Below are 20,039 nucleotides of genomic sequence, written 5' to 3' on the forward strand. Positions count from 1 at the left end.
ATAGTAGAACAAAGGTGTGTTTTGTTCGTCAAAAAGACTGCTGTTTTTGGGAGGGGTTAGCAAACATTCCTATTAAGCATTTATATATTGGTTTAAGAAGTACATACTTCTCAAACCAATACTATTAGTATCCTTATCCTTGCGTGGACATAGACTATTTTCACTTTCATTTATTTATATTGTACATAGTATGTTTTAAAACTTATTTCTAATTTAATATGACACTTTGATTGCCTTTGTCTTAATTATATTTACACCTTATTTAAGGGGTTTCTCTAGTTCATATAAATATTTTAAGGGTGCATCTGTAACTAAACAATTTCTGATTCTGATTCTAGACCATGGTAAATCATAATGTGTTTCCTGCTGTGAAATTAGACTTGTATCAAGATACATAATGCATAGCATAAGGTAGTGGTCAGTCATTGAACCGTGACAATTAGATACTGGACAGTTCTAATTGTCCAGTTTTATTTTGAATATAGCTGAAATATTTATTATGGCATATATATATATATATATATATACAATTCAAAGGATTGTATTTTAAAGTAACGGCTTTAGTCACTATAGCAACAAAGCCTCCTTTTTCAATTACGTCACTACCGGAAAGATTCGTGACGCCAGGAAGAGAGCAGCGGTGTGTGAGGCTCCCGCTGAATGAAATTGAACGGCCAACTCAGTTCATTCATTCAACTTTATGAGGAAATTTGACAGTGTGTGCCAAGCATTACATGTTAGTTTGTGCTACCAGGTAAGAGTGAGCAGACCGCGGAGCTCAGTCAGTTAATGTTCGCGAGCTGGCTGTTAAACCCGGCGTGTTTACATCGTTGCTAGTCAGTGTTAGCAACCTTGTGCTATAAATATCAGCATCAGGGACAGTCACACAGTGTCTGAGCTGATTAGGTGGCATTTGGCCGTTGTGTCTTGAAATAGCCAGACGTACCATCACCTGCTTAACAATAGTAATGTCCCGTTTGGCTCTCTGTTTTATCACAAGCTGCTCTTGTTTGTTTTAAGTCGAGCTCCAGCCAGTTACATGGTGGCATCCTAACACCTTTCCTTTGAATTTGCCCGTCTCTCCCTTTCTGCAAGGTGTGCGCGTGCATGTTTGTTATTGTTGCTGGACATTTTTTGCTTAGGGTGCGCGTGCATACCTGACTTCAGCTGCAGTCGTGTGTATGTGTGTGTGAAGAGCACCGAAGAGTCATGTCGGTGTCGGTTATCATTAAGTGGGGAGGTCAGGAATACTTCATCAGTTCTCTTTCTGAGGAAGACACGGTGTTGGACCTGAAACAGTCCATCAAGACCTTGACTGGGGTCCTGCCAGAGAGACAGAAACTCCTGGGACTCAAGGTCAAAGGTGAGATGATGTCAATGATAAGTACCTGATTTTTGAAGTATTCTGATTCTGATTTCTGCGCTAGTTAGTGTAAATAATGCTATATGAAGTCCAATCCAAGTGTGAGACCAAAGGACATTTCATCTTGTGCTTTTATTTAATTGTGCAGTCTACATAAAAGACCCTCCTGGATGCTAATCATATTTAAAATAATCACCCCTACAGCTAGCCCCAGGTCTATGTGCAAAAGTTTCTGTTTTCTCCACCTATCTGCAGGCTATTGAGTATATAAATTATTTTATTTTATATATATAATTTTATAAAAGTTATGCATGCTCTTAATATGATTTTCAGAATTTCTCTCTATATATATTTTCTGTTCCTTTCCCTTTCATCTTGCCCTCAGGTAAACCAGCAGAGGATGAGATGAAGCTGGGCTCGTTGAAGTTGAAGCCTAATACCAAGATCATGATGATGGGTACCAGAGAGGAGAGTCTGGTAGGTGGATAGAGAAAATGAAAAAAATATATATCTGGCTGGAACTATTATAGAAGGACTGTGTGTCTGGCTAGTGTTCAGGTTTACTAGACAAGAGAGGTGAGGGGTAACTTGTAAATAATCTGTTTAGTCAGGATTTTGGAATCAGCTAGCTTTGATTAATGGATCAGAAAATGGTTGTTTAGGTGAAGATCTGACAGCCGTTGACATTTTTGAGGGATATATGCTATGGGTATAATGTACTGACTGATACAGTTTTAACCGTGCACATATTTTGTTTCGTGAAGGAAGACGTTTTAGCCCCTCCACCAGAGAATGATGACGTTGTCAATGATTTTGACATTGAGGAGGAGGTCATTGAAGTGGAGAACAGGTCTGTCAGAATTTTAGAAATTGTTGAAGGAAACCTGTCTTTGTGTGTGGATGTGTGGGTGCATTTGAGAAACAAATATTGTTTTATGTCTTCAGAGAGGAGAACCTGGCAAAAATAGCTAGAAGAGTCAAAGAGTACAAGGTAGAGGAACTAAACCCTCCTAGAGAAGGCAAGAGGCTCCTGGTTCTGGATGTGGACTACACACTGTTTGGTGAGTTGATATCATCATGTGTCTCTTTAATAAGATGCTTTGCAAGAAACAAAAGAGGAGGCTTTGCAGTTACTGTCTGTTTATCAGCTGCTTGTTTTACCATGGACACCCATACAATAATACTGTGTGTGTTCAGATCACAAGTCATGTGCAGAAACGGGTCAGGAGCTGATGAGACCCTACCTTCACGAGTTCCTGACATCAGCCTATGAGGACTACGATATTGTAATTTGGTGTACGTATCTGTCCGTCTCTTTCCCTTGTCTGTGGCAGTGGTTCATTGCTTTTGTGTTAGAGTGTGGGGTTTTTGTATAAGTATGTCTGTCTAGTTAATTCCTGATGTTTTGGCCCAAATTGAGCATCTGATCCACCAAGAAGAACAAAAAAAACCAACCAAAAAAGAGACTGAGCTCGCCCATTTTTGTAATTGTGGTAAATACCCAATTAAACGTCCAGTATGTGTTTGGAGAACCGCGTCCTCTCACTGAGATGCCTCTTGTGCTTGGGTGTGTGTAGACATTGTGTTGTGTTTAATTGTTATTTTTTTCTTTCATGATTTAATTCATTACTAATTAACACACATAATGTGTTTTCTCTTTTAAGCTGCTACAAGTATGAAATGGATTGATGCAAAAATGAAGGCAAGTACTTCTCTTATTTCTTATTTCTTTACCGTGGCTCAGGGGGTTGGGAATCGCATCTGTAACCGGAAGGTCGCCGGTTCGATCCCTGGGCTCTCTGTCCTGGTCGTTGTGTCCTTGGGCAAGACACTTTACCCTACTTGCCTATTGGTGTTGGCCAGAGGGGCCGATGGCGCGATATGGCAGCCTCGCTTCTGTCAGTCTGCCCCAGGGCAGCTGTGGCTACAACTGTAGCTTGCCTCCACCAGTGTATGAATGTGAGAGTGAATGAATAGTGGCATTGTAAAGCGCTTTGGGTGCCTTGAAAAGCGCTATATAAATCCAATCCATTATTATTATTATTTACCATTTCTTTTATTATCCTGTACATTTTGTTGCCAAAAGGTGGCAGTGTTAACCAAGTTGGCATACATTATATGAGTGTAGATTGATCAGAAGATAACACCACTGTGTGTGTGTGTGTGTGTGTGTGTGTGTGTGTGTGTGTGTGTGTGTAGGAGCTGGGAGTGACAGACAACCCTAATTACAAGATTACGTTCATGCTGGACAGTGGGGCCATGATTACGGTACACACCCCAAAGAGAGGAGTTGTGGAGGTTGGTACACTTGCTGTTTAAAATATTGGCCTGTGTCACTGTTGTGGTCACACATCAATGCTTTGGACATATCTTTCACAGAAGAAGAAATGATTTATAATATATTTGGATTTATTTTAGGTTTAAGCGTTATTCATTCTGGCAGTTAATGGGTCATTGAACATAACACTGCAAGAAAATCAAATTTGTATCCAATCTTAGTGTCATTATCTAAAGCCATAATCTAATTTTTGTTCAGCATTATTTCTATAACTAAATCTGAGCATTGATATTATAGAATATATCATAGTTTCAGAGGGAACATCTCCAAGAATTTAATGTTTGTCATACTGAATAACAGAAACACGCATTAGTATTGGTAGTATCTATTTTCAGATGATCCTCAAAAAGGCATTTTGGGTAAACTGCAAGCATCACATGACTGTGACAGACAGTTTCATGGTCAAATGTTAAATGGACTGGGACTTATACAGAGTTTTTCTGCCCTAACTGACCACTCAAAGTGCTTTTTCCTACAGCATCATTCACCTAATCACACACACTACAGTCATATTGTAGCAATCTCCAAATGTTAAATAGGAGGTTCTGTTTACTCAAGGAGTGAGTGAGAGAGAGAGAGCTACACATGTACACAACATGCACAAAGGTTTGGTTTTGAAAGTTTAAGGCTATGTTCACACTGCAGGCGAAAGCGCATCAAATCTGATTTTTTTGACCCTATGCGACACATATCCGATCATGTTATGACAGTGTGAACGGCACAAATCCGATATTTTCAAATCCGATCTGGGTCACTTTCATGTGTGGTACTGAATCCGATACATAGCCGATGTTTTAGAAAGCGACTGCTGTTTGGACGGTCATGTCGCATTAAATCCGTCTTTTACGTCACTGACACAAGACAGACGCCAATTATCAGTGCCGGAGAAGCGCCCGATAAGACATCGCAAACGCTTCCTGGCCATCCAGCGTAGATGTCAGTGAAACTGTTGGGAAGACAACGTTGGAGAAACGTGAACATTTTATTTATACTGTATAATCTGCAGATTCTGACAGAAATCTGCAAGTATCCTTTGCAGCACCGCTCCTCTAAAACAGCAATAAGGATCATTATTAGGTGTCTTGCCCAAGGTGAAGTGTCCTTGGGCAAGACACTTCAACTGTTGCCTACTGGTGGTGGTCAGAGGGCCCGGTGGCGCCAGTGTCCGGCAGCCTCGCCTCTGTCAGCGCGCCCCAGGGTGGCTGTGGCTACAATGTAGCTTGCCATCACCAGTGTGTGAATGTGTGTGTGAATGGGTGGATGACTGGATATGTAAAGCGCTTTGGGGTCCTTATGGACTAGTAAAGCACTATACAAATACAGGCCATTTACCATTTACCATATTTACATTATTATGTAAATAACAAAATAACTTAAAGCAAAAATTGGGAAACGTAAAGTCCGAAGTCTTTATATTAAGGGCCATCAGTCAAACAATATTGTTTGGTCTGGGTCTAAACAGCGCGTTGTGTGTGACGTCTTCTTTTGCGCATGCGGGCCGCTTTGAGGGTTCACACTAGAGCACGTTTACTGGTCGCATTTTATTTGTAGTGTGAACGAGCAGACAAAAAAATCGGAATTGAGCATTAAGACCTGCAGTATGAACGTAGCCTAACTTCCACCCTTTAATGATGTCATGAGCAACATGCCCTGTCATCTTAGCTGGTGTCATAAAGTCACTGCAGGTGGAAATTCCATGTGATGAGTCAACAATGTGAAACCTTGGATCTGGAAACCTTCACTGGTTTATAATTGGTGCTTTCACAAAGGATATGCACCACACTTGATACAGAAATTATTTTTAAAAAACCCTTCTTAAAATGTGTTACATTTTAGATAATGAAAAATAGCTTAAAGTAGTTTGAGCTGCAGAAATAAACAGCCAAAATGGAAAATACATCAAACCAGGTCAGGAAATTTGTTCTCATTCTGTCCAGGCTGTCCTTAGCCTGATGCTCCCGTTGATGCCTTTGAGCACTCTCTCAGAGCTCAATATCTGAGAATGAGTCAATAGATGATCATGAGTGTCGCAGCAAATTGCTTTTCCCCCCTCTAGTTTAGTAAACTGAGTAAAAGGGAAAATACATTTTACATCTTCAGGACCTTAATTTGTTTCATTGTACAAATTATTTTTTGAACATGTGAACGCAAATGCTGTTTCTCTATTTCACAGTTACAGTAGAAAGTGTCCAAATAATTTTGACGCAGAAAGAAATCACGAATAGAAGACGAGTTTGGTGGTAAAAAAAAATAGATATGCTGTCACTTGTTTCAACTAAACACCATGTGGTGATAACGCTCTTTGGAATGTACTTTTTTTGTTTTCTCCAGTGAATCATCAGACGAGATAAAACAGTCAATGCCTGTCTCTATTACTTGACATCTTAGGCATTAAGCTTGTCCAGCTTAGTTTGTCAGACTATGATATAGGCCACGATGTTGATGCTCAGAGCAGGTTATACACACACACGCGATATAAAACCCATTTCATTCACCATTTACCAAAGCAGGATTTTGGTAGTGCGCTTCAGATGATTTGGCTTAAAACTGCTGGAACAATTGAATATTAAAAAGAATCACCCCTCTGTACTTCAAGGGCCTGAAAAAAAGATAAGTAAATCATAGTATGAAGGTATAATTTTTCATAACTTCATTAAATAAGATTACTGTGCATGAAAACATATGTGAGTCTTGGGGTGTCAAATGGGAAGCACATATATAATATGGATTTGTCGTGAGGATAAATTTGAAAGACCCTCCTGGATGCTAATCATATTTAAAATAATCACCCCTACATCTAGCCCCAGGTCTATGTGCAAAAGTTTCTGTTTTCTCCACCTATCTGCAGGCTATTGAGTATATAAATTATTTTATTTTATAAGAGTGGTGATATCTCTTTGTCAGAGATTTGTCACTAGATTAAGTTGTATACACGTCGTGCTTGCTAAGTAACTATGTAAATTCTCGGGAATGTTTCTGGCTTATGGTCCTAGGTGACATGTATCACATCGTTGTTGTTTGGGGTTTTTTTTGTTTGTTTACATTCTGGTAAGTCATTTAGCACTCTAGGTGTGACTGCACGCGCCGTGACGACAAAATGTGCTTGAATACCTCTTTTTCATGATGTTTGTGGAGGACATTTACTGCTTTGTGCAAACATCATGGCACTGATTTAATCTATTTTATGGCTTCCGCAGGTGAAGCCCTTAGGTGTGATATGGGGGAAGTACGGAGAATTTTATAACAGGAAGAACACCATTATGTTTGACGACATTGGAAGAAACTTTCTTATGAACCCACAGAATGGACTTAAGGTTGGTTAGTTCATACAATTATCTTGACCATTTTTCTCTTCTTTTGGTACAATAAACTACAGATCTTAATGAAGCTGTCTCTTTATTTGTTGTTGTGAATTTGTGTTAGATCCGACCCTTCATGAAGGCCCACCTCAACAGGGAGCGGGACAGAGAGCTGTATAAACTGTCTCAATACCTCAAAGAAATCGCCAAGCTTGACGACTTCAGTGGACTCAACCACAAACACTGGGAGAGGTACGCACTCATTGAAAAGCTAAACAGTATCATTTGCATAGTTGTAGTTGCATACTTCAAACCTACAGCACCTGCTAGACCTGAACAGCCATTTACAAGAAAATACTAGATATATTAAAAAAATAACATCTAATGCCAACACACACATGAATCTTACTTAAATTTTACTTGATTTCAGATTATTTAAAGTATAAAATTCATCCTAAAAAATGCATCCAATTCTGGGGATAAATGAACACAATCTAAAGTAAGAAGGAGACTTTTGCATCCTAAGCAAAGAAAGTAACTGTGGTACTCAATGAGGAACTCACCAGTGGCAAGAAATTTGTGAAACAGTGTTGAGGTGTGCAGTAGGAATTACAGATGAGTTTAGGGTCGGGGTAGAGTTACATCAGGGATCAGTGTTGAGCTCTTTCTTATTTACAGTTGTGATGGAAAGGTTAAAAGGTGAGATCTCAGTGCAAATTTCCCCTTTGCACTTTGTTGTGTCCATTCTTAGCTTTATTTTTGTTATCTGTGATGCCGTAGGACTGTACATGGTTGGTTATTTCATCGACTGTTCAACTTATGATATAATTTGTTTGTGCTGTACATGGTACATGGTAGAGATGGCACGACACCACTTTTTAATGTCCGATACCGATTCCGATATCATAAATTTGATTTGGATATCTGCCGATACCGATATGAATCCGATATAGCGTATTTTGTAATCAATAAAACTGTTTTTTAATATAAATATCTTGCTGCATTTTGTATAAGTTCATACTCAAGTTTTAAAAAACAAGAGACTGAAGCTATTCTGTTATACCTGTATGCAAAAAATACACTCAACCCAAAACATTTTATAGTTCAGCAACACTGATCAATCTAATAAATTTAAACCTACACCATCCTCCATATTCTGGTATTTTAAAGAGTAAGCAAGCAAGGCAAGGCAAGTTTTTTTGTATAGCACAATTCAACAACAAGGTGATTCAAAGTGCTTTACAGAGACATTAGAAACAAAAACAATGATTTTAAATTGATTAAAACAAACAAACAAACAAAACAGTATATAAAATCAAAAATCAAAACAGGTAAAATCAGAACAGTAGATAAAATCAGTAGTTAAAATGTAAGTTTTGAAATCTAAGCTTAAGTGCGGATTTGGTGCTTCATTTAAATGCAGCTGAGAATAAGTGAGTCTTCAACCTGGATTTAAATAAACTGAGTGTTTCAGCTGATCTGAGGCTTTCTGGGAGTTTGTTCCAGATATAAGGAGCATAAAAGCTGAATGCAGCTTCTCCGCGTCTGGTTCTGACTCTGGGAACTGATAAAAAACCGGATCCAGATGACCTGAGGGATCTGGAAGGTTCATACTGGGTCAGGAGGTCACTGATGTATTTTGGTCCTAAACCATTCAGAGCTTTATAGACCAGCATCAGAACTTTAAAGTCTATCCTCTGACGGACAGGCAGCCAGTGTAAAGACCTCAGAGCTGGACTGATGTGGTCCACTTTTTGGTCTTAGTGAGGACTCGAGCAGCAGAGTTCTGAATGAGCTGTAGTTGTCTGACTGATTTTTTTAGGTAGACCTGTAAAGATGCTGTTACAGTAATCCAGCCTACTAAAGAGAAATGCATGGACTAGTTTTCCAGGTCCTGTTGAGACATCAGATCTTTTATCCTTGAAATATTCTTGAGGTGATAGTAAGCTGATTTTGTTATTGTCTTAATGTGTTTTTCTAAGTTTAGGTCTGCATCCATCACTACACCCAAATTTCTCGCCTGGTTTGTGGTTTTTAGGTGTATAGATTGAAGTTCTCTGGTGGCCTGTAATTGTTTTTCTTTGGCACCAAAGACTATTACTTCAGTTGTTTTTATTTAGCTGGAGAAAATTGTGGCACAACCCAGTCATTAATTTCCTCAATGCATTTACCAAGAGCCTGTACAGGGCCTCGGTCTCCTGGTAACATTGTGATATATATTTGTGTGTCATCTGCATAGCTATGATAGTTTATTTTGTTGTTCTTTATAATCTGTGCCAGTGGGAGCATGTAAATGTTAAACAGAAGGGGTCCTAAGATGGAACCTTGGGGAACTCCACATGTGATACTTGTCTGCTCAGATGTGAAGTTACCTATTGATACAAAGTATTTCCTGTTTTCTACGTATGTTTTGAACCAGTTTAGTACAGTTCCTGAAAGACCTGCCCAGTTCTCCAGTCGTTTGAGTAATATGTTGTGGTCAACTTAGTGGGAATATTAAGCAACCTAACTAATAGGGTTGCCAACTCCCAGCAAAAATATTCAGGAACCGCCCCCCGCCCTTAATTGATGTAATCAACTTTAATTTAATGCAAGTGTAAAACAAATGCACAGAAATCAATTATTTTTCTACAATATTTAAATAGATTCAACATCTTTCTTCAACAGAATTGCAGACTGCACAGATGGTACCTTCCCAAAGGAAAAAGTACTATAGCTTATTAGGGTGTATATTAGACTTATTAGTTACTATATACAATAATGGATTTCTATACATTTAATCAGATGACCACTTTTGTTGTAAGATTCAGATAATTATTTATTCAAAGTTTTTAAAGGACATAACAAAGAAAAGTATTTCTTTGTGGCCCCCTTTCCCTGTTAATGCCCAACCTGGCCCCCGACAAAACTTTGCTAGACCCGCCCCTGCACAGTTACCAGCCGTCAGCTACCTAAAAAAGAATCCTGGTGTTATTTGTCTCTCAGAAACAGTTCATAACTTCCCTTCAACTCATTCATGTCACCTAAAAGGTAAACCTGTTTTTCCATCACCTGTTCAGCTCTGATGATTCAGTAAGGACATCTCCTGGTTTCATCTTCATGTTTCCCTCTCACCACATATCCAAACGGATATCATGACCAGCAGCTTTTACAGCTGTGGCTCCAGCAAACATCAGCTGATACTACAAAGTTAATATTAAATACATTCTAACAACAGCTTATCACGCTTAAACGTGCTGCTGTTGTTTATCCGCTGGTCTCCTCTTTGTAGCGCAAAGTGGGCGATAAACAAACAAGAAAGACAGGACTTGCGGCAGAAAAGCCGATCAGCTGATCATTGATCAGTTTCATGTTTGAAGTAATAACAGGAGAGGAAGGGGAAGTGAATGAGAGAAGTAGATGCAACTGTGCAGCAAAGACAGAATAACTCCAGCTTTGTGTCTATTTTTGAATTCTAGCTGAAGTACGGGACAAATCGCTTCCTTTTCACCTCAATATGGAACTCCGATGGCCAGTCCAGCTGTGGCTCAATACATCAGTTGTTAAGCGTAACGTGGAAATACTATGCAAACATTCAGGGATGAACTTACACACTTGCTTTGCTTCTGTGGGATAGTTTTCGCTGAGATGAAATGCCACGGTTAGGAAGCATTTAGCGAGGCTCCAAATGCTCCAACAGACCGCCAACAGGTCTCGCAGACAACAGCCGCTCTATCACGTGACAGATACTGCTCCGATGCGCCGAGCTGAGTTACGCCAAGTAGCACGTTTTGTGAGGTGATTTTGTGATACTTCGGATCGGATTACATTTTTTATTTTTCTCCGATATCCGATCCAGTAATTTAGGTCAGTATCGGACCGATACCAATACGTAATATCGGATCAGTCCATCTCTAGTACATGGTAAAGGCTTTAAATGTTCTTCCATTATGTAGTTACTCATTTTTAATGTTGTGTCCCAGTGTCATTTGTACATTTCCCCAAATCAACATGAACTCAACTGAATGTGTTTAAAATATGCGCTGAATGTGTGCCTGTTTGTTTCTGCAGGTACCTATCTAAGAGGCAGCACCACTGAGGAGGGACTATATTATCAGCGCAAAGACTTGGAGTGGATGCAACCAATGCATCATCCGCTTGTCAAACACAAGAACAAACATAAAGTCCTTCATACCAAACCTCACTAAAAGTCCAACATTAACCCGACAATTACACACAAGGTCAAAACCTCAGGACTGAGACGGGCTTCCCAGTTTATATATCTGCATGTTCTCTGCCTTCTCTTAGTCTGGAACATTTGTTTGTTCAAATATTGTTTACAGTTACTATCAGTGTGCAAGGTGCATTGTGGGAAAAAAAATCCTGTTTGAGACCACACTGATTTAATGTCACAGACTCCAGCTCACCTGTTTACTCATGGTGGTCAACAAGGGTTTAATATAGATAACTGAGGTCCACTATTTCCTGAAAGTATTCGAGATCTTTTACGCCTGCTTGGTATTTTAGATGGGTGAATAGTAGCAGATGTGTTAAGTTGATTACCAGTAAAAAATACTCTATCAAGCCTCTCTGCTGTACCAAGTGAGTAGGAGAAGATACAAATCTAATTTCATTATAGTTAAGGTCAGTAGCCTGCCTTCAAAGAGACTGACCGCAAAAAGCTAAAGAGCGAAAAGAAACAAATAAGCAAAATGAAGTTACATAACCATTGAAAGTGTTTTCAGTATGCGAGGATATCCTGGTAATTTAACGTGTTTTTTTATGTAGTATTTGGATTGTCTGTTTGATTTGTAATAAATGAAGTGAAAAGTTGGAACGTCTGGAAGTTTTGTGAGCGTCAAACAAATAACAGCAGCCTGCACATGCAGACGTATGCAGCAATTCTAAAAACTACTGAGAGACCAAAATCTGTTGGTCTTAGAACTGGCTAGCTAAAATATTTCATCAAAACAGTGGCTTTAGTGAACAAGTGTGACACCATTTGTTACGTGTCTGTAGGTGGTCACTACAAACAGGCCTGTTTTTTGTTATTTACATTCTGTACATGCATATTACAGTCAGGCTTCCATGGCTGGATATTCATGTGCATACATGTCCAGAAACGTATTCATGTTTTTCTGTGCATGCTGATTCTGTTACGTCACAGGACGCAACACTCGAACGGACATAAAGCATAGGTTTTATTTCGTTGATGCTCGTGAGATCGTGACAGCTCTTCATTGAAATGTTTCTGGAACATCCAAATGTCAATGAACCAACTAAAGGTGATGAGAATACAAGAACTGGATAGCACATTTTTTTAATTGTGTGTTTTGTTTTTTTCTCTTTTGTAACTAAAGTGGGTTTTTACACATTTCACTACTTATTAAGGTGGGCCTCATTTTATGAAGCTGAAGCTCTGGAAACATAAGCTATATGATATGTCAAGCAGTCCCTGGAAATTCAGTTTCTTTTCATTTCTTGAGCTCTGCCTTTTTTGTGTGTTTTCTTCATTTCATCGACAAAATTGTGGCTGTAAATAGGAAAATAAACCTTTTTTTGTACCTCGCTTGCTTGTACTGTTCTACATTCCTGAGGTAGTTAAAAACGAGTTAATCTTTTACAGTTAGAAACATTTCATTACTTCCTGTTCATAACTTGTACACCACGAACACCATAAAAGATAAAAGATAATTCATTGAATAAAGAACGTAGACACTAACGACCTGGCCAATAATGGCACCTCCCAAAACACCATGGTTTCTAGTGCCTCCCCTTCATTTAAATAGTAAATGGCCTGTATTTATATAGCGCTTTACTAGTCCATAAGGACCCCAAAGCGCTTTACACATCCAGTCATCCACCCATTCACACACACATTCACACACTGGTGATGGCAAGCTACATTGTAGCCACAGCCACCCTGGGCGCACTGACAGAGGCGAGGCTGCAGGACACTGGCGCCACCGGGCCCTCTGACCACCACCAGTAGGTAACGGGTGAAGTGTCTTGCCCAAGGACACAACGACCGAGACTGTCCAAGCCGGGGCTCGAAGCGGCAACCTTCCGATTACAAGGCAAACTCCCAACTCTTGAGCCATGATCGCCCCCTAATGTCATAAATATTTTTTCAGTATTATTACTGACTATTATTTTCCTACTGTTGTCATTGTTATTACCTATTTTTGTCTCGCGTAGCCACATGATGAGTGAATACACATGCAACTCGCACAATATCAGAATATAAAATATGTACAAGTACTTTAGTTTTATGATTTTGTGTTTTTTCTAGTTTGTCAGTGCATTTTTCATCTTTTGTATGTTCTGCACTCAAAATAAACTCGTCATTACTATAGATAACCCATGGGATTCAAATACATTTTGAGATGCCCTGTTATAAAATGAAAGAAAATACAATAAACTGACATGTTCATTAATTTATTATAAAATGTTGAGAAACATTCTGAACAGATATAAATAAGTTAAAAAGGGCATGAAGGAAATACTAATTCATTTCAATCACAGTACAAATCATTATTGTAACATTGTTCTGTAGTTCCACAGACATAACGAATGGGGATGAAGAGGGATGAATAAATACTGTACAGGTATACATTCACTCCTGAAGCACAGCTTCATATGTTGTGCATCACTTGAAAAAATGTATTAGACCATTTTTTTTTCCTTCTGAATTACAATATTTTTAAAAACTGTTTTCCTCTTTCTGGTGCGGCAGCAGAGTCCAGCGGCTAACGCTTAGCATGCCACGTTATGTTTGTTCACTCTGTTGGTAAAAAGAACAAAACAGTACAGATTGGATCAGTCAGTATACAATGATTTGTAAATAGTGTGAATCCTTGCACAGGAACAGAATTAGCAAAAAATAAATAAATAAAAATCAATACACTTACGTGCACTGACTCCAGTGGCTCCACGGCCCTCTGGTGAACTTGTCCTGAGCTCGCACACAGAAAACATACTTCTTGGTCTTAACGCCAACCTCATATTTGGTTGTATCAGTGGTGATATTCTGCACAAAGAAGAGGCGACTTAATAAAGACAAAGAAACCTCGACTAAACTGGACATCAGCAAAGAGATATGAATCTGGTGTATAGATGTACGTGTATTAATTACAATTATTTGATTGTCACTGTTGCAGGGATGTCCACTGTGCACCAGCTTGACCTCAAACTGTAGGCCAAAGAAGCTGCAGGGTTTCTCCCAAGTATCAGGGTAGTCCCAGCTGAACACCTTCCCATCACTGATGTGCAGGTTAGGGAGTTTTGACGGTCTCACTTTATTGAGTTGGGAGGGAGAGAAATGAGGTGGGCAAAGGTTAAAAAAGAAAGAGAATGGAGAGAGGAAATCACGGCACGATGACTAAGAAAGTTACTTTTCATACGCTAAAATACACAAAAACAAACTTACCGATTTCTCTCAGGTAGAAAGACTTTGTGTAGGTCTCCAAACGAGCATGGCTGCGTATGTAAACGGTGAAGGAAATGCGATGTTGCTCCTCTTTGTATGGGCAGTGGGCATCCTGGCAGCGAACCCCTGATGCATCAGCATCCAGCTCACAGGGGATATCTTCGGTAAAACTGGAATATAAATATAAGTTGATGTTAAAATACTATCTAGAGCACCTCCTCCACACCAGCACCCAACCAAAGTATGCTATGCATTGTCTTTGTCCTTACCGTTCAGCCTTAACCAAAACCACACTGGCATCAGATCTGAGCGCTGTTCTTTTCCAGGAGCAGTGAAAGAATCCTGTATAGTTTGGTGCCGAGCAGTGGATGTGACCTGGAGCAACAGAATTACTGTCAGTCCCCTCCCTCTCTTTTGTTTAATGTTCTTATGAACAGTGTAGCTTACACTTGTAGTGTTTCATTGTTCTTCTAGATCCCATCGAGTAAACACAAATAAATCACTCAGGGCATTGATATAATTGCTGTAAACGAGAAAAAAAGCTTTGTAGCTGCCTCTTCAACTTTAAGGTTTTGTTCCATCACAGGAAAACATTGCCTCATAGCACAAAACTGCAGAAACTTAATGTTTGAGATTTACAAAGCTGAAACCTTATGGAGAAACATGAGCACTAACAATGTGATGATGGGCCTAATATAAAGCCTGCTCACTGTGTTGTTCTTTTCCCTCATCTTCTCTATTAAAATTCCTTTGACACTACTAATGGTGATCCTTTGATCCAGTTTCTGTTTTCTGCTCTGGAACCCCACCCTTACACCCTTTCCCTATTTTTTTTTTTCTTATCCTAAATCCCTATCTGACCATCATCTTAGCTGTTCAGTCCCATCAATACCATTTCTTCTTCAGAGAAAGCCTGAGGCTAAATCCAGTCAAAGAAAATCTGCTCTTTGCCCTTTTCCCTTCATGCATGCCTTCTTTGTTCTCCCTCCCCTACTCGTTTCACTTCTTTCTTTGCCTTTGCTCCTTTCCTTCCTTCTTTCTTTTTTTTTCAACTTACCTTCTTCTCTGTTTTCCAATATGACTGTCCTGTTGTCTGGATTAAGCTGGATTAAGATCATAGTGTGGTTCAGGTATTCTCCACTTGGACTGAGGTGGCAAGTGTAGTTCCCTCCTTTCATCTCCTCCACCAGGACCTGGACTTGGTTCCCCTGCAGAGGAGGATTGAGCTCCTGACCTGAGACACGGACATGTTCATTGTTACAATGTGGTCATAAAAAGCCATAAAGAGACAAACGGGAAAGTTTGACGTCTGGATAAACAAAAGCTTGATGAGCTATAGAGCAAACAAGCAAAAGAAAGTTCTTGTGACTTTGACTTTTTCTTTACATAAGTAAAATGAATTGAATTAAAAGCTGCGTTACCATTTTTCTTCCAAAACACAGGCTCATTCTGAAAAGCTTCTCCGCAGGTCAAAGGAACGTGAACCATGCTACCCGTAAAAGAGGGCACCCTCAGGACCACAACTAGGTAAAGCAAAAAAATTGATTTTACTGTTGGTGAAATAAAAACAAAAATGAAAACATGGAGGAATATTCAAAGACAAGGAGATACCATTATCCATGAGTGTCTCGACATCTGCTTGCTGGGTGTCAGAGCGGGCGCCACTCAGTATAGCCCACACAACCATGAGCAAAAATGTATGCATCTGTAACAAAAGAAAGGAAGTGATGGGACTCTTTTACATAAACAAATAAAAATATTTCTTTTTAAACCTTGAAAAAAGTACAAAATTAACCCTTTAAATCAAAGCAGTGATAACTAAAATAAAATAACAACAAAAGAATTGTGAACTTGGAAAACTAATTAAAATCAAATAAAATTACAGAGAAAATATCCTTAGTTTAACTATCTGTTAGTTTAGTAAAAATTAAAAAAATAAATCTAATAAATTTTTTTTAGAAGATATCAAATGAAATAGTATATAAAAAAAAAATCAGATAGTTCCTCCTAAAACCTTTTTGACCCTTCAAAGGATGAGAACTCAAATTTGGGAACCAGTACAACAGCATTTTCAAAGTGTTTTCAATTATATAAGAAGTTTTAAACATACTTCAAGATACCTAAATTTTTGATTTTTACATAACCCAAAGTGAGCAGATTATTCCTCCTCCTGAATATCTGTGACAATCAGATGGAATATAATAGATCTTACCCTGCAAAACTTGATTCAAAATTTCACACTGGAACCAGATGCAGTAAGCAGTGTTTGTCTGTGTAAAGGCAGCAGCTGCAGCTGCATTTATACGTCAGGCTGAGAAATCCCCACTCAAAAGAGGAACTCTTTAATACCTGACCAATGATGACGATGACAATGGACCACACTGCACATGAAAGGAAATTTAATGAATGATCAAAATAAATGGATTACCACTAGCTTTCCACCCGGCTCTCCTCTTTTGTTAAGCTTGATTAATTTAGCTGTGTTGAAGACGACAATTCATTCGGTACAAAATCCATGCTGTAATCTGATGATTGTGTGATCACACTAACCACTTTGGGGGGGAAGTAAGGCCAACTAATGATACAGAAACTTCTGTAAAACAGAACTGCAACCCCTAAAATGTTTAAATATGGTTATACGCCACTGAAAGTGGAGCAGGTAATCTAGAAAGCCGTCATGGGACTTCTAAAGAAGAACAAGAAAAAGGACGCTTCCACAGAATGCGTCAAGAGAACACAATCATCAGGAACGAAATAAAGGAGAAAACCCAGATTATAAACAAAACAAAAAAACAAAACAGGATTATCTGAATGAGTTTTGTAAACGCAATGACCAAATGGAAAAATCACTGTTGCATTTTCTTTTTTTTTTTACGTATACATCTGGGAAGTTACCTGCAGAGCGTTTTCTTTCCAAAATAACCACTAACATTTAAGCATGCCTGTGTGGTTGCACCTGTAATGACAACTCGTAGACCCTTTCCTATAAATACACATAGGTATAGGGGTTTCTTTTGATTAACCTTTGTTTATTTAAAAAAAAAAAAAGGCAACAGATGACTCAAGGGGAGTGTGTTTTATGCTGTTTTGAAAGGAAATGCAATTTCCTTGCTTGGACCCTCACTTCAATTAAGTAAAAGGTTTTTCCCCACCACTATCCTATTTCGTATTCTATGGGGACTGAAAATGTCATATCATACTAACCTTACACCACATCCACTTCCCTGTGTGTGTGTGTGTGTGTGTGCACGGTGCGACTTTTCTCAATATTAAACAAGTGGCTTATCAACTCTTTAACTTCCTTTGTATTTTATAGGAATTGTGGAGAGGCAGCTGGCATTCCTTCCTCATACCAGCTGAATGATAGCAGGTATGTCTTTGTCAAGGTGGGAATGCCGCTTAGCAGCACTTCTTTCAAAAACAAATCCAATTAATCAATGCTTGCGTAATTGGGTTTTTCAAGAAAACTTCCAGTTTCTGCCAGGACTAAATGAATGGGCTTAAACAATGATGTTGAAATTATAGAGAAAAGAGACTACAGGAAAAACTTAGTGTGTATTATGCTGTTAAGTGTGCTGTATTATTCCTGTTAAAGAGACTAGACAGATAAAACAGATTAGATTATCATGGATATATCAGTGTCAGATCCTGAAATTATAATTTGATCTTTTGGGGAATCCTACATTTTAGTTTTTTAAAGATTGATAAGACACATTACTGAATTGTAATCACACAACAAAGGACAGAAACAGTCCCTCTTAAATTTAGGTGTTATCAGTCCCGCAGAGCATAAAACCATCAAGCCAAGCAATCTGCCTTTACATTCGTGAAAAAATGAGTTGTTCTAATGAGCTAACTGGATTCAAGTGTGGCGCTGTGACAGGCTGCCACCTTTGTAACAAGTCATTTTGTGAAATTGCTTCCCTCAATCAGCTGGTATTATTGCAAAGTGGAAACATTTAGGAAGCACAGCAACTTAGCCGCAAAGTGGTTGACCACGTGAAATTACAGAGCATGTGGGGGATGTTGCTGAGGCACATGTGTGTGTAAGAGTCAGTAGTGCTCTGCTGTTATATTTGTAGATATGATTTAGAATTTGCAAAATTCCAAAAACACCCGCGGCATTAACATCAGCACAAAAACAATGCTCTGGGAGCTTATATTACATTATTATGGAGACCTCTTGTCTCTGCTAGCCAGCTAACTAGGCCTCTTAGTTCTTGTCTCTGCTAGCCAGCTAACTAGGCCTCTTAGTTAGCTAGTTTAGTGTTTTTTGTTAATTTATGTTGTAAATTTATGTTGCATGTAGCACCTTGGTTCCTGGAGGAACGTTGTTTCGCCTCACTGTGTACTGTTAAATTGTATATGGTTGAAGTGACAATAAAGCCAACTTGACTTGACTTGTGACTGAAGCCAGGAGGCGATTATTTTAGCCTGACATTTATAATGGAAATGGCTACAGCACCTGTCCAAAGGCCCAAACAAATTAGACAAGCCAAATGTTGTTGTTTTGACATTTTAAAACCATTCTGAGGGTTTTGTTCAAATTAAAACTGATGCAAAATATTACACTTATAGGAGGTGATGATGTGTAAATTCAGTACTCAGGCTTAAAATGGTATTGAGGATGTCACACAGCTCATTTTACCAAGTAAAAAGAAAGAAAGTTAATTTTTGCCCTTAGCCTTAACCTTTCCTTTCAATATTAGCCACAAAATACAAGATAATTTTTTCCTATTTGTAACTTTAAAATGACGCTATGTGCATGGGAATACACAAGGGGTGATAGTGGCTCAAGAGTTGGCAGTTCGTCTTGTAATTGGAAGGTTGCTGGCTCGAGCCCCGGCTCTGACAGTCTCGGTCGTTGTGTCCTTGCGAAAGACACTTCACCCGTTGCCTACTGGTGGTGGTCAGAGGGCCCGGTGGTGCCAGTGTTTGGCAGCCTCGCCTCTGTCAGTGCGCCCCAGGGTGGCTGTGACTACAATGTAGCTTGCCATCACCAGTGTGTGAATGTGTGTGACTGAATGTAGTGTAAAGCGCTTTGGGGTCCTTACAAATACAGGCCATTTACACAATACTATGCAATCTACAAACAATTACATTGTGAGACCATTTGACGTGTAATATTTGTAATGTATTAAGCAAAGAAAATGAGTGAGGAAGTCACCTTAATTAAAACGCAAGAAGTGGAAAAACTAAGCAAGTCATAAACCTTATTAAAAGGCAATCCCAGAGTTGTAGCAAGTGTAAGTATTGTGGCATATCAGTCCAGTATGTCCCAAGTCTTCATCGAAATATGAAATTCTGAAAGAGAGATCGAAGAAAACAAACAATGACTAGTTTTCATTAAAAACATTCTTTAATCAAAATATGCAACTGTGTTTCTGATGTCCATCCTTTTCACCACATGAATGAGTGGTGGTTGTGTCCTGATCATATATGAACATCCGCACACGCACACACACTTATTCACACGCACTCTCACGCACAGGCTGACTATTTATAACATGATTAATCTGATTGTTCAGTGAAGCAGAGTGAAATAAAGAATATGATCCAGCAGCAGCAGCTTGGTAAAGCATCCAGTCATGTCCTCTGAGTGCCTCAAGAGGGAGAACACATCTGCTTGCT

At 39.0% G+C, this 20,039-nt stretch overlaps 2 protein-coding genes across 5 annotated transcripts; one reads left to right on the top strand and one right to left on the bottom strand.

Moving 5' to 3' along the window:
- Positions 1-580: 580 nt before the first annotated feature.
- Positions 581-12,548, top strand: ublcp1 (ubiquitin-like domain containing CTD phosphatase 1). 3 transcript variants are annotated; one of them, XM_085470600.1, is made up of 11 exons: positions 581-754; positions 1,096-1,363; positions 1,749-1,840; positions 2,128-2,213; positions 2,309-2,424; positions 2,561-2,659; positions 3,028-3,065; positions 3,563-3,661; positions 6,899-7,015; positions 7,125-7,252; positions 11,051-12,548. In XM_085470600.1, exons 2-11 carry the CDS (start codon positions 1,210-1,212, stop codon positions 11,076-11,078), a joined length of 957 nt encoding a protein of 318 aa, XP_085326726.1. In that variant the 5' UTR covers positions 581-754; positions 1,096-1,209; the 3' UTR covers positions 11,079-12,548. The 3 variants fall into 3 exon arrangements, with proteins under 3 accessions (XP_085326726.1, XP_085326727.1, XP_085326729.1); XM_085470601.1 differs by having other exon boundaries at positions 1,143-1,363; XM_085470603.1 differs by having other exon boundaries at positions 1,277-1,363.
- Positions 12,549-13,401: 853 nt separating this feature from the next.
- il12bb (interleukin 12B, b) lies at positions 13,402-19,692 on the bottom strand. 2 transcript variants are annotated; one of them, XM_085470605.1, is made up of 9 exons: positions 19,621-19,692; positions 16,020-16,113; positions 15,830-15,931; positions 15,466-15,642; positions 14,678-14,783; positions 14,409-14,578; positions 14,115-14,275; positions 13,891-14,009; positions 13,402-13,763 (listed from the first exon to the last, which is right to left on the bottom strand). In XM_085470605.1, exons 2-9 carry the CDS (start codon positions 16,111-16,113, stop codon positions 13,736-13,738), a joined length of 957 nt encoding a protein of 318 aa, XP_085326731.1. In that variant the 5' UTR covers positions 19,621-19,692; the 3' UTR covers positions 13,402-13,735. The 2 variants fall into 2 exon arrangements, with proteins under 2 accessions (XP_085326731.1, XP_085326730.1); XM_085470604.1 differs by lacking the exon at positions 19,621-19,692 and adding an exon at positions 16,621-16,692.
- Positions 19,693-20,039: the final 347 nt, after the last annotated feature.

The sequence above is a fragment of the Copadichromis virginalis genome, linkage group LG10 (genome assembly GCF_057382275.1).
Source record: "Copadichromis virginalis isolate Kocher_CV1m ecotype Utaka linkage group LG10, C_Virginalis_male_GT1.1, whole genome shotgun sequence".
NCBI lineage: Eukaryota > Metazoa > Chordata > Actinopteri > Cichliformes > Cichlidae > Copadichromis > Copadichromis virginalis.